Source organism: Spea bombifrons, chromosome 3 (assembly GCF_027358695.1).
Source record: "Spea bombifrons isolate aSpeBom1 chromosome 3, aSpeBom1.2.pri, whole genome shotgun sequence".
NCBI classification, from domain to species: domain Eukaryota; kingdom Metazoa; phylum Chordata; class Amphibia; order Anura; family Pelobatidae; genus Spea; species Spea bombifrons.
Window position 1 is genome coordinate 118,667,819 of NC_071089.1, and position 15,180 is coordinate 118,682,998.

Below are 15,180 nucleotides of genomic sequence, written 5' to 3' on the forward strand. Positions count from 1 at the left end.
GTGACTTCCTAGAAATTTCGAGAATGCGTGTCGTGTGCGGACAAATTAGCCGACCGTCCCAGAAGAGCGAGGCTCAGCTGGTTTACGCACGCGAGGCTTTAATCGACGGTGACATTTTCTAAATCCAGAAATCGCGCCATGAAGGTCACTCTATCTGCAAGCACCTAAAAAAAAGGATATTTTAAGTCTCGTGGAGAAAACAGAAAACATTTTTCTTTCATTTATCAAAATGAATATTGATATTTTGACTTCGAAGGACATTTTCTAAGAGGTCAATGTCACGTTATTTGAATTTTACATTAATATGTATATGAATAATTAGTCAGAAAAAAAGGAGAAAAAAATGTTGGCCTCAGAACAGATATTTTATTTGACTTGTTTTATTTTTATTACTTAAATTGAATCAGGAATATAACCAATATTAACACGGAATTTGGCACGTCATTTTATGAAGATATTTTTGTATAGCATATATAGAACTGGACTTTTTTTTCCTTTTTATTTACATTATGGTTCATAGATGCCTATCCATCCATCATTATATCTACCAGTATGTCCTTGATGTTTATTGGTTTGCAGTATTATTCATTTATTTAAATGTTCTTCTGCTGCTGGAATCACTGTGATGAAATAAATATTTTTTTATCTGTTAAATACAATTTTCCCTTCTATCTTACAGTCTGGGCGCGGTGTCTGAAGTGGCGGCAGGTGGGGTGATTGGCACAGGAACGCACAATACTGGGATTCACCACGGCATCTTGGCTACGCAGGTATATCCAGACTCAAGGTGCACGGAGGTGGAGAAGGGCAGGGTCAGAGGATGGGGGGGGTGCGATTGGAGGAGGGCCATTGGAGGGCCATTGGAACACAGGAGTGATGGGAGTGATAAAGGGCCATTGGAACACAGGAGTGATGGGAGTGATAAAGGGCCATTGGAACACAGGAGTGATGGGAGTGATAAAGGGCCATTGGAACACAGGAGTGATGGGAGTGATAAAGGGCCATTGGAACACGGGAGTGATGGGAGTGATAAAGGGCCATTGGAACACAGGAGTGATGGGAGTGATAAAGGGCCATTGGAACACAGGAGTGATGGGAGTGATAAAGGGCCATTGGAACACAGGAGTGATGGGAGTGATAAAGGGCCATTGGAGCACAGGAGTGATGGGAGTGATAAAGGGCCATTGGAACAAAGGAGTGATGGGAGTGATAAAGAGCCATTGGAAAACAGGAGTGATAGAAGTGATGAAGGGCCTCCTGTACGCTTATGAGAGTCCATTAAAAATCATCAGTTTCCAGCTACCATAGTCATTTACAACATTAACACCGTCTGCGCTGGATTTCTGATCCGTTTCATGTTATTTTAATGGAACAAAATTTGCTTTTCTCTCAAGATTGTAAGCTCTCCACTGAATGTATCGGTTTGTCTTAGTCTGTTAATTCTCGTCTTGTCAGACCCCTTGAATATATGTATTGTATTAAGCGCTGCGTAAACTGTTCGCGCTATATAAATAAAATACAATAATAATAATAATAAAAACAAGGGAATTTCTAAGTGACCCCAAACTTTAACCATTTAACCATCAGTAACCATTTATATAGTTCAACCAGGAAACTCTCTGGATTTGCCCTGGGGGCTCTATGCTAATCAGCATTTTTTTTGTAATTCAGGCAAATTTGTCAAAATTGACATTAGGGAGCTGAGCTCAATAATTCCGTCTGATGAGAAAATGAGCTGCCAGCGTGGGGTGATTTACTGATTCCAGAACGTGCATGGCGACTATTTTTATTGTAGATTTTACTAAATTATTGTTAATGTTCGGTGTAAATCAATGTTGATCACGTGAGGGCAGGTAACTCAGTAGATTTATTCTAGTTATGTTAGTGGTTAATAGTTATTGTTATATTTTTTTACCTGTGCAGACAGAACTAATTAATGCAGGCAGAACTAGCTGATAGAGACGTTACTAACCGATGCAGGCAGAACTAGCTGATATAGGCAGTACTAACCGATGCAGGCAGAACTAGCTGATATAGGCAGTACTAACCGATGCAGGCAGAACTAGCTGATATAGGCAGTACTAACCGATATAGACAGGACTAGCTGATATAGGCAGTACTAACCGATGCGGGAAGGACTAGCTGATATAGGCAGTACTAACCGATGCGGGAAGGACTAGCTGATATAGGCAGTACTAACCGATGCAGGCAGGACTAGCTGATATAGGCAGTACTAACCGATGCAGGCAGGACTAGCTGATATAGGCAGTACTAACCGATGCAGGCAGGACTAGCTGATAGAGACATTACTAACCAATGCAAGCAGAGCTAGCTGATATAGGCAGTACTAACCGATGCAGGCAGAACTAGCTGATATAGGCAGTACTAACCGATGCAGACAGGACTAGCTGATATAGACAGAACTAGCTGATATAGGCAGGGCTAGCTGATATAGGCAGTACTAACTGATGCAGGCAGGACTAGCTGATATAGGCAGTAAAAAGTTAATGCCGCTTTAACAGCAGTTCTAGTTGGGTTTATCAGGGGCTCTATTATACGGCTCCAATTATTTGAGTGTTCTTTTATTCAGTACTCGAGATTTTGGCAATAACCCTTCCCCAGTTGCTGTAGTATAGAATATTTCCGCTCATATTACACCTTATGAGATTGTAAATTCACTAGACTTTTACAGCAAGCATTCCGCCAGTAGTTAAAGTTAAATGAGTTATAGCGACAAATTAAATTCTCACTTCATCATTTTTTAATGGTCCCGTAGTATGAGTTTCTTTCCTGCAAATATCTGTACTTGTAATACATGTGCTTAATACAAAGCTTACATTTTACTTACTGAACAGTGGAGTGAAACCGACATTTATACATTTTCACCTCCCTAATTAAAAGGCTCAGTCTAGTGTCCCACGGGGCCTCACCAACAAATAATGCAAATTAAAGTACTTTATGAGTGATTTATTATGAATCCTTCAACCTGTTAGAAATAACCATTTTCAGCTTTAGGAGAAGCTGAAGCATCAGAGATGCAGCTCCAGGTTGCGGCAGGCCCCACTCCCTGCCCACTTCCCCTCCAACCTTGGCCAGTTTTCCTTCTTGTAGGGCCATACCTAAAGTACTGTACCCTTATTTACTTTGTGCTAAATAACCATTATTGTAAATGTTATGTGTAATTAAATATTAGATAATTCAGTACTCTTGATGGACCTTGTTTCCAATAGGTGGTGGCTTTGACCATGATGACCGCGTCTGGGGAGATCTTGGAATGCTCGGAGTCCACAAACCCAGAAATATTCCAGGCAGCTCGACTCCACTTGGGATCCCTTGGCGTGGTTCTCACTGTTACGCTGCAATGCAAACCTGCCTTCAACCTTCAAGAGATACATTTCTCGTCAACACTCCCGGAGGTATGCGCATGTTCCGTACAGAAAAAAAAATAAATGAAATTTAAGATCTGGTTCTTGATAAACGTTCTACCAACATCATCGCAGACAGCTTGGGTAAAATAAGGTAATATTTTTGGTGGTTTTATAGTAGAGGCAGAGATAGGACTTTGATGTGGACCACAGACTCAAGGGCCTGGGTACCTGGTGGTCTGGGGGCAGAGCCGGCCTTAGGCGTTGTGGCGCCCTGTGCGGACTACTCCTCTGGCGCCCCCCCTTCACTACCCCCCCTCTGCCTCTTCAAACTACACCTCCCCTCTGCCCCTTCAAACTACCCCCCCTCTGCCCCTTCAAACTACACCCCCCCTCTGCCCCGTCAAACTACACCCCCCTCTGCCCCTTCAAGCTACTCCCCCCCCCTCTGCCCCTTCAAAACATAGACAAGTTGAACTTGGAGGACATATGTCTGTTTCCCACCTAAATCACCTATTTTAAAGCAGCAGAGTAATTTTATTTTACCTTTCCTTGAAAGCATTTTGCCATTTTATATACATTAGCGTGAATATTATATCTCAACCCTCGATGTCATACATTTAATTATTCAACTTGATGTCTGCGGCAGGCTTGATTTCTCTCATCTGTAGAAAAACACTTTTAATACCCGAGTCCTGCAACAGTTACAAAATTAGAACATTTTCTCTCTTCGATACTTTTTCAGGCACCTCTCGTTTTTGTTTTTTTTTTCTATCTCAGGATTTTATCCCAATTATCCGGCAGTCTAATGTTCATTTCTGCGAAGTAGCCCCCTCCATTAACCCGCCCGTCTTCCATCCTGCCCTTGGTCTGCTCATCAATCTCTTCTCAATTCTCTTCTGCTGACCCGATAACCTGATTAATAATTACAATTCCATCCCGCTCTCTTCTTTTCGCTCTTGTACCTCCTGCAAACGACGTCTACTGTTTCGAACCCCTCATCGAATAGTAAACAAGATCTGAGCCCAAGTCTCAACGTCCCCCAAACCTTCCTCTATAAATTGTTTTTTTTTTTTTTTAACTAGACTATAGTTTTTTGTACAGATATATCCCAATAGCCCAGACCCCCCCGCATCCTAATAACTAAAATATATCCCTTCCTTAGCCTTGTTCTGGTTTATTTACTGTAACTACGGAGGAAGACGTCTCGCTGATCATTTCCTGCTGTTCCTTCTATACTTATTCTTTTTGATGTTTTTGTCATCTCAAGATGCAGCGTTCCTCGGACATCAGAAAGTCTATGGCTAATGGCTACGCATAGAGCGTCAGCTCTGTTGCGGAAAAAGACGAGCCTGCTCGTTTTTGCTCCTGTTTTTCATGTATTTTTTCTACAAGTCATGGTATTTCGCTCCCGTATTGTATCTGCCCATCCGCTATATTTTTGGAGATGTAGAATCAACACCGCTCGACACTTTGCCGAGGGATAACTGTTTGGGGAACATGCCATTTTTGTGCAAAACTGTATTTATAATAATATATAGTGGGGATTAGAGGAGGAAGTAGCAAAAACGTGTTTCATTTGACTTAAATAGGTGAAGGCTCTTGGTAAATGGAAACACGTTAGGAGTTTATATCTAAAGGCGTCGCAAAAGTAGACAATTATTTTTGCCCCAACTGAGACAACAGACACCCCCTAGGTCATCCTCATATGTGGCAATTTCATTAATGCAGACCATTAAATTGCAAGATAACTTATGCATTGCGACACATATGATATATATATATATATATATATATATATATAATAACTCCCATGGTGCCTCAGTCACTGCGATTTGGGGACAGATGACACATGGGAATACATTAGACAGTGTCAGGGCCCTAATTTTACATTATTATGAAATTATCGCTCCACGGACCACTGAATCTGGAAATGGAAAAATAATGAGATTGGTTCTCCAGGGTGCTCCGGATCCTCCGCTGTGCCCCCCGGGGGACACTCCGCATCATACCACTTTCTCACAAGGTCTAGCATGTATACCCATAATCATACATATTTACGAAAATATGTGATCTTTTTAAGATGAATTGGTTTGGAGACCTCAAACATCTCCCACATCTTGTATTCCATACATTCTGCAACATTTGAGATGAATTATTTATTTTTGTCTTTCAAAAAAGTATTTTTTGCTCCAAAATATTCCTAATATTCAACATATAGTTGTCATTTGAGGGGTCTTCTATGTTCCATGCTGTATTATAACAATTGCTTTATAACGCAGACACCAACTGCTCATCGTTGACTATGTAGCAAGCCTTTCGATGATTGCTTGGTGCGTTTCATAGTTTGTTGGTCCTCCTGGTTTTTGACTTTGCTGGTTTGCTGACCGTCGTTTGGCCTGGACATGGACATGATTGTTATAGACGGAAAACCTTCTCTCCTAGGCTTTCTGTAGACATGTCTCACCAAGGGTCCAACCATGACTTGAAAATGTTACACATTAACTCTTCCTGAAGAAGAAGCTCACTGGGCTTAGCCCTTTTTAAACCAGATTAAAATTGGTGATTTAAATCCTCACGGTTTAGTCAACTCACCTTACTCATGGACTGAACCTTTTGTTGGTCCATCGCAGAAGTGCCTTCCATTGTTGTCTGGTAACCCGGTGGCCTCAGAAGATCTGTCCCTTTGGACTGCTTTTGGCTCGTGAACCAAACATTTAGTATTATGAAACTTCTTGCCACAATTCAAGGTGGTCTATATTTATTATTTTAGAAAGAATTTTAGCAAATCCCAAATATTTTACCAACCAATTAAAGTTCTAACTTGAAAGGATAATTAAATGCTTAAAAAAAAACCAGTGAGGTCGTAGGAGGAGACCCGTGATAAGAAGATGAGAAAATCTTTTGGCTTTCATCAAGGTCAGAATTTCACTTCTAATTAATTCCCGTCGGGACGTTGAATGCTTTATTTGTCTAAAGACAAATATTTGTTTTTGAGCCGGGTTATGCCCAGGAGAGGACTTCTTGCATGTTTTCCCCCTAATTGTAGTAGAACGGTGTCCTAATATTTGAACTGCTCATAAAGCCAAATCAACTTTACAATGATCAAGATTTTTTTAATTATTCTTTAGTTTGTTTTTTTTTGTTTTTTTTCTAAAGAATAATTGTCACCCTGTCTCTTCTAGAACTAATTATTGTAGGGACATTTAATTGAACAACAACTACACTGTCTCTTGGCCTCCACACAAGTTCTATTCATGAATTCTACAGAAAATAAGTAAAACGAGAATCAAATATTCAAGAGTAAGTCGGGCCCATGATAAGAAACATCGTAGGGTAGAAAGGTATGATTTCTGGATGTTTTATGTAGAATTTAACCCCTTAATGGCAAAGCTCGTATATGTACGGGCTGAAAATGCATTGTTTTCAATGGGTTTAGGCACCGCCCATTGTCCTTAAGGGGTTAAAAAGCTTTCTTGAGCTGCTGATATGGTTTCCCTACTAGGTTATTGTCTTTTTTTTTATGGGGAAACCAAGGAGACCTCTTCACACTCATCCCCCCTTTAACAAAACATAGTTTTGTTTGTTCCCTTAGAACTTTTGTAAGAGATTATTGAAAACTAGGTTAGAAAGTTGTGGGAAGCTAATGATCCCGCTGATTGGAGATCATGAACTGTGGAAAGCTTGACAGATTTCTAAATGATAAAAGAGCAGCACTGAAGGAGACATGACGCAGTCCGTTTGATGGCTGACAATACTTAAGCCTTCTGTTTTTTGAAGAATTTAGGAGAATCTTGATTGGGCTGAGAAGTTAAGATCATCCCCAAATGTATTCGTGCAGAGAGAGCGGAACTTTAATGAATACAAGAATCTAGAATGGATACGAACCTTTGTGTTGCGAAACAAAAGTCAAATATTGATAATGGACCCCGTTTAATGTATTAAAGGGTTACAGGAAATAAGTAGTATTTAAGGGGAACACAGGCGGAAAAATATGCTTGCTGTCTTACATCGCAAAGTAAATCTTTATCTAACTCATGTTTCTAGATTCCTAGAACTTGGCCCCATTTATAGCTCCGAGTTACATTATATGTTCCGGACTCGTTGAAATAAAAGGTCCCAGGTCAGACCATTTTGTGTGTGTGGTGTTGGTTCCCACTTGATCATTGATGCCTTATGCGAGGTCTGATGGAGGCTGAGAACACAGGAGTGTCCAGCTGGGTTATAGGAAAAGACAACCTTTGGCAGTTGACCCATAAAAGGAACCGAATTTTCTAGTTTATCCCTAATTTTATTTTACTAAAATGCAGGATTTCTCACAGCAGTAAAAAGGCAAAAACAGGCAAGTTATATCACTTTTTTCAGTTTAATTGGAGTCGTTTTGATGCCAGGATTGAATGAGCAGAGGATTGTGAATGAGCTAATGTTCAGCAGCTACATTTGAAGACATGCAGGGAATGAGATTTCTAAAGAACACGGACTATTTAGGCTTTAGGAGTTCTTGGTATGCCTTGATTTTCTGTCCCATGCATCTCTATCAATCTGTGAGTCGTCCACTTAAGTGACACTTCGATTGCGTAACCTTTAAACCCATAACATTTTCACAATGTCTAACTCAATTTAATGGCCAGGTGAGCGTAATCTCTGAAAGCTGTCACAATCTCGTCAGATACGGAACGTTTTAGAGAAACTGCGATTTCCCAAAGTATCGCTTTGGTTACTGATGATAGGAAAATATTTGCAATATTATTATTTCAAATATTTTTTTTTTTTTAAATAAAATTACAAAAAAGTAAAACTAAATAAATTGTCTTTTTTCAAAATTCAAATGTCTAAAAATATTTAAAACTCCAATTTGGTAAATGTTTTGGGTTAACCCCAAAATAGTTCGTTATAGCTTTTAAAAAGCAAGATATTAGCAATCCGTACAGTTTTGATGTGAAAGTGTGTAGAAGTGCGTCTAAATTTTAATTCCATGTTGGTGCACGAGGTCCATGATCATTTTGGACGAATTTGTTGTTTTGTTTTTACTAATTTGTTTTTGGGCAACATACTTCGTTTCCTGCTTTTTAGGTTCGGATGAAATCCGGGGGCTTTTTTAATCCAGAAAAAAATTTGAGGCCCCAAAATATGTCTCTGTGTCCTCCAGTACTGTCTTGTATCAGCCCCCACCTGCTCATTTACCTTCTCCAGTTGTTTTCTTAACTCCACTGATTTTTTTGGCAGATGCAGAGACCATTGTGACAGGGAACAGGGACTATAACCTTTTTTCCTTTTCCTGTAGGTAACATTTGCACTCTGTCCTTGATTGTTTCCTGTGGAGTTGTGTTTGCTAATACTTAATAGGCAGCACCTCCTAGATGTATTGGGCTCTGAATGCTTAACACATGTACCTACTTTGAACCTTAACCACATTTCCTGGAAATGCTGCCAAAATGCCAATTATAGCTTGTTTAAGATAAAGCAACATCTTGTAATTACTGGCAACCATCCCAATAAATGTGTAAGAGGGAGATGGGTTTTTTTTAAACATCCATAGATATATAAGTTGTTCAAAAACTCTCTTTGGCACATGGGTGAGCTACTTATCAGAAGTCCCCCATGCAGAGTCTTATTCTGGCCTAGGCTGACCAGGCTGAAGGTGACATGTCTGAGGGAGTGGCAGCCCTCCCCCGATGCAAAACCTGGGGGGCGGCAGATCATCCTCTTGGCCCCAATCAGGTCCTCTTGCACAGTTGGCCAGTCACAAGGGAGATCCCTGGTCTCCCAAACCTGTGCCAACTCAGCATGGCCTCCATAGATTGGTTTAAGTTACTGAGTGCCCACATATGATGTCATAACCCGACACTCTGCAGTGAGGATGGTGGCTTTGGTGTCTCATAGCCTCTTTGTCTTGGTGTTTGAATTATAATACTGGATGGGGAGTCAGCGGGATTAAGTTAGGTGGAGATTTTGTGCTGGCTCTGTCCGTGGGGGCCGCATGCTCAGCAACGGAAGTCAAAGCCTCTGTAGGCGATGCTGCCAGTGATAACAATTTACCTTTTTTAAAAAAAAAAAAAAATACAATATGTTAAATTTCACATCTGCTTCCTGAACGCGACTGCATTTTGTAGGCGAAAGTAACATTCTACAAAAATGCATTAACATCGCATCGCAAAGTCAGTCGCTGTCCGGTTCACGTGCTAGAGAAACAGGAAAAATGTGAGATTAAATGGTTTCCCGCACAGCTTTAAATCTCACGACCCTTTCAGAAACAAAAAAGCCTTCACGTTTTCGACCCATTGATCTGTAATAATGAACTGCCCGCAATGTCTGCCTTTCATTCATCCGCTTCCGTGAACTGTGCTCTGACCATACAAATAACGGAGCCAAGGCGGGATTCGCCGCGATTCAGCCAAGGAACTTCCCCGCGTCCGTGATATATGTCACGCTTAAACCCACAGCATGTGACACTTTGTATAAATCAAATTACCTCCAGCTGTAACCGCTCCTACACGCAAGCAGAACCGTATGAACAAGGAAGGAAGTATAGTATGTATTCTCGTGTATTATGATCGCCCCGCGGTGCCTCTGGCGCTTCCAATCAGTTATATAATGGCGATTATATAATGCTTCGGCAGTCATTTTCTATACATAAAACCTTGAATCTGATTTATTTTGCCGGGAGCCGATGGTGTAAAATCCAATTTCTCTTTTTTTTCATTGAAGAAAAAAGTAGAAACATGAATATAATAAAACAATAAATATCATACTATAAAATCTTGGGTATAATATGCACAATTTACCCCATTTTTCAAGAGTCCTGAAAAGGACTGGGGTTCGTATTATACCTGACATTAGATGTCACTGATGTCACTGATTATTAATCAGATTCACCCAGCAATGTCAGTGGCCTAAGCTTGTCACTTACAAGTGGTTACAGATTTTTATTTTACAATATTTGTTTTATTTTTCACAATTTTTATCTAATAAATTGCTGATCAGCGATTAATGACCATTTAGGTCACTGACCATCGGTCGGTCACACTGAAGATCAAACTCAAAAGGGGTAGGATAAAAGCGCTAAAAGCGATTCAAAATAAATAAATACATTTAAAAAGAGGTCCTTTTTAAAACAAAATGATTGTAGATGTAGCAGCAGAACCACTTGCCAAGTTTTCCTCTTCTTGGCTTGGACAGGTAAAGTAGTTCACAAGGGGGTTAGTGGCTGCGCTCTCACAGATGTGAATATATGAAAGAAAGAGAAACGCAATAGTGCAATATGTCTTTTAATGCTTATTTTTTATAAAATGATGGCCGCAAGGGGCTACTCACATTTGCTGGGGGCTTCTTCAGTTAGCCCCAAAGTATGTGCTTGGGCGATATAATCCTTGCCTTAAAGATTTCTTTGGCAGCACTATGTAATATGGGTTTCTTCAGTTAGCCCCAAGATGTGCATTTAGGCGGTATAATCCTTGCCTTGGAATTTCTTTAGCAGCAGCCTTTGGGGGGGGGGTGGGTGGCTGGGGGCAGAAATGCACATGTGGCAATACACAAAAAAACAAACCAGTGTGGAAAGCATTTTTTATGCTTTGTGTAGAACTAACCCTTACTGATGCGGGTGTCGGTGTGGCAGAGCCCATCCTTTTGTGTGTTTGGGTGTCGGAATGGCAGAGCCTGTCCTGGTGTGTGTGTGTTTGGGTGTCAGTGTGGCAGAGCCTGTCCTGGTGTGTATTTGGCCACCTGTTTCCTGGTACTTTAATTTCTGTAGGAATAAATTAAACTATTTAATTTTTAGTTATCCAGAGATAAAACGCCGTCCTGAATTTGTTGTCACTTCAGAGGACAAAACTTTCCAGGCCCAGAAATCAGTGAGAGGAAAGGAAAGGTTTTTTGTATTAAAAAGCATTAGTGGCATTAAATTGTGGCTTCAGGCGTCCCGTGTATGATGACTTTTTTTTAGTTTACTGATTACTCCCAATCCCATCACATTACATGAATATGCGATAGAGAATCAGGAAAAGATGGGCATGGATGGTGGGCTGATTCGGTGGTGGAATGGGCCGCTTGACTAGACTTGCCCCCCCAGGCCTTAGGCTGCCAGCCCTCCCCTGTATATAGTACTAGTTTACTGTAGTATTACTTTAGAAGTGCACAGATGTAACACAAATCAGTTAGCCAGAAAACTATCACTTTTTAACAAATGTGCTCTTCTTTCAGTGCCAGATTTAATTATTGTTTAATCTTATACATGACTTTCCCCATTCAAGCAACGATTTAAATCTATATGTCTACGCTGTATCTTTCCATTACAGATGCCTATTTGGTTGTCAGTAAAATCAATGGCTGCATTTCTTTATGTCATTATAATATATGTCTTCCTTGATCTCCTTATTGTATTAATGTTTGCATGGATCCTTATATAAGTAACACCTTCTGTCTTCTCCGTCATTATATTCCATGTCGTTGCACATTTAAATCAATGTTCTATTTGTCTCCTGTCCATATAATTCATGTTTCCAATCAGTGACTTGTAATGTTCGGTTAACGCTGCCTCTAGGGTAGCTGTATTTGCAGAAAAAAAATGACCGGCTAAGTCACTGCTCTCCATGAAGTCATTTTCCACCTGGAAATGAGCCTTTTTCTTATCACATTTATATTCGATGTGCTTAAATTGTCATAGTGGGAGATATTTGGGCTTATAGTGAACCTCAGAGAAAAGGACATTGGAATGGTCTGAGAAGGTCATATTTAATCATCGGGACAGGTAAAGTCACAGAGAAACCACAGGGGCGATTCAAGCCAAGTGGAGTCACCGGCAAACATCAGACTAGACACATAGGTTGGGTAAAATCACATGGACATGTAAAGCCAGGTAGAGTCATGGGGAAAAGTCAGGGTGGGTGGAAATACATGGAAAGGTCAGGCCAGGTAGAGTCACTGTAAGAAGCTAGGTCAGGAGGAACTACAGGGAAAGGTCAGGTAGAGTCATGGGAAGAAATACATGGACGGGTGGAAATACATGGATATGTCGGGCTGAGTAGAGCCACTAAAAAGAGTCAGGGCAGGCATAAATATAAGGAAAGGTCAGGCCAGGTAGAGTCATTAAATAAAAAAGTCAGGCCAGGCAAAACAAGGAAAGTCCTGACCATGTAGAGTCATTGGAAAAAGTCAGGGCGAGTGGAAATACATGGAAAGGTCAGACTGGGTAGAGTCACTAAAAAAAAGTCAGGGCAGGCAGAAATACAAGGAAACTGCGCTAACCTGAATGTATAATATATGGGCAGACGATGAGGCCAACGCATTTCTCTACTGCATATAGTTTGCATTCAGTATATAGTTCTAGGGATCCTGTCCATGTTCTTGATATAAATAGACTTCAGCAGGATGTTTTTTTCTGGTGCCTGTTTAGTCCTTCCCTGACCCAGACTGGCCATCGGACTAACTGGGCCAATGCCTGATACCTGAAGGCAACTCCGATCTACCATTATTGCTGCAACAGATCCTGTCTTGGGCAGACGATGGGGCCGACGCATTCTACATTTCTTTACTGCCACTTCAGTATATAGTTCTAGGGATCCACGAGCGTAAATTGATTAACCCCTCAAGGACAATGGGCGGTTCCTAAACCCATTGAAAACAATGCATTTTGAGCCCGTACATGACATGTACGGGCTTTGTCATTAAGGGGTTAAAAACCACAAAGTTTTTTTTAGGTCGGGGCTACATATATGATTATTGTAACGCGACTTATTGCTCTGAGTTTATCTATTTAGCGATATAGGGGTAGCATTTGGCTTACGATCTGCTTCTCCTGGAGAGTAAATGAATTGAAACTGACCCTCTCTCTGAATCAATCTTCCATCTCTGGTCTGAAGGAGCCATTTGGGCTATTGTCACACGCAGTCTGTAGGCGCTGATTGTATCGATCTATCTGTAGCCATTAAGTGCAGCAGATTTTGATCGGCAGGCAACGCTGTATGTGTATCTGAGATCCCATTAGTAGGGGGATCAGCGGCGTTCCCCGGAGGTTCTTTCTGTAATTAAACATCGTTGCTTTGTACTTACAGCTGGGAACAGACTGGAAGTAAAACTAAATGAACAGCTTTGATATTCTTTACGGAATCCCGTCTTCTCTCGCTTTGTGCAGTCAGCGGAGCCGAGCCCTCGAGTTATTTATGTTACTGTTAGAGACAATTAGACACTAAACTGAAACAAACAATACACGCCAATTAGAAGATAAACAGATAGTAGACTACTTATCGGGAACCGGAAATTATGTATTTTATACATTCCTAAAAATATATATACGTACAAAAATGCATGAAATTCGTTCAGCTGAGGCAGTGTCAAAAAAAACTGGTAAACGCTAAAATTAACAAAAAAGGAATTTGTTTATTATTTGTTACTTTTTTTTATTATTTTATAAAAAGTGCTGTTTTATTAGGTTCATTTTTAAAGTCGATTTTTTTTCATGCCTTTTCTTTTAAGGATTTTTTTGTCTGTCATCAGGAAAAAACATTTTAATATCAAGGCATATTTATAGAGTTTGTTTGAGAAATTTTAAAAAATTACACACAGTAAAAAAAAAAAAAGGAAAAACCTAAAAATATTGATTATTTTTTTTTAAAAAATCAGGACAACAGGAAAAACCACATATGGCCCCCCCCATTAAAAAAAAAATCATTTTGTGAAACATTTGCTTGCTCTTATTAAGCCTTTGTCGCTATATAACCCGTCTTTTTTCTCTTCCAGATCCTTGACAATCTAGAAAACCATTTGAACAGCTCAGAATATTTCCGCTTCTTCTGGTTTCCCCACACGGAAAAAGTCAGCGCGTATTATCAGGATCCTACAGACAAGGTATTAACCCCATCCGCGTTCACTGCCTCATTAGTATTAGAGTGAGAGTATCAGTGTTAGAGTGAGAGTGTGTGTATAAGTGTTTGTGTGTGAGCATGAATGTGTGTGTGTGAGCATGAATGTGTGTGTGTAAGTGTGTGTGAGCATGAATGTGTATATGTAAGTGTGTGTGAGCATGAATGTGTGTGTAAGTGTGTGTGTGAGCATGAATGTGTATATCAGCATGGATGTATAAGTGTGTGAGCACGGATGTGTATGTGTGTTTCTATGTGCCAGTGCATATGTGAGTTACTTGGAGGGGGAAAGGGGCCGATGGAGCCACTTGGCTTTACCTGTCCCTGCGCCAGTCCTCCTGTGGTAAACAAAATAAGCATTAAACTCACATCTTATGTGTATACCATGGCTGCAGCTAACTTAGCTTCCTTGTTTCGGGATCTGCACGATTATTCTTCCCCATTAAGTTATTCTTTTCCTATTGTTACGTTCAGGCAGCCTTTGTTAGGATGAGGGGAGGAGAAGGAAGAGAACATCAGGACAGTAAATTGACCAGATAATGCTGATAACACAGATCTTAGACAAATATCCCACCTTTTTTTAGTACTTTACTTTCAATATAAATATCTCCAAAACAATTAGTGCATTTTATTAGCAATTTCAATAAAAGAAGCGATTCTGGTGATGTTTCTGCTTTAAATTTAGCCCCTGTCCCCTTGCCAGATATCTGAGGATACAATGGTTGATGCCAAATCTCCGGGGAAAGAGAGAAAAGAAAAAAAATATATCAGTAAAATTCCACTGCGAACTTTCCCTCTTTAATTTATACAGCTATTTTTTGTAAAAAGCGCTATTATAACAATACGGCTCCTGTCATTTCGAAATGCAATCTTTTTCCCGTATAATGTATGTAGCGGCTTTTCGCACAAAGGATTATTACGCCGATTAGGTTTTTGGTATTAATATGTACGATCCAATG

General features: G+C 40.2%; 1 protein-coding gene across 1 annotated transcript in view; it reads left to right on the forward strand.

Annotated features, from left to right (window-relative positions):
- Positions 1–15,180, forward strand: part of LOC128483933 (L-gulonolactone oxidase-like) — a 50,210-nt gene that overhangs the window by 15,668 nt on the left and 19,362 nt on the right. Inside the window, exons 5-7 of the mRNA XM_053460253.1 lie at positions 680–770; positions 3,231–3,416; positions 14,100–14,207. Of these exons, the coding sequence (XP_053316228.1) occupies positions 680–770; positions 3,231–3,416; positions 14,100–14,207 (385 nt within the window). The remainder of the gene's footprint in view (positions 1–679; positions 771–3,230; positions 3,417–14,099; positions 14,208–15,180) is intronic.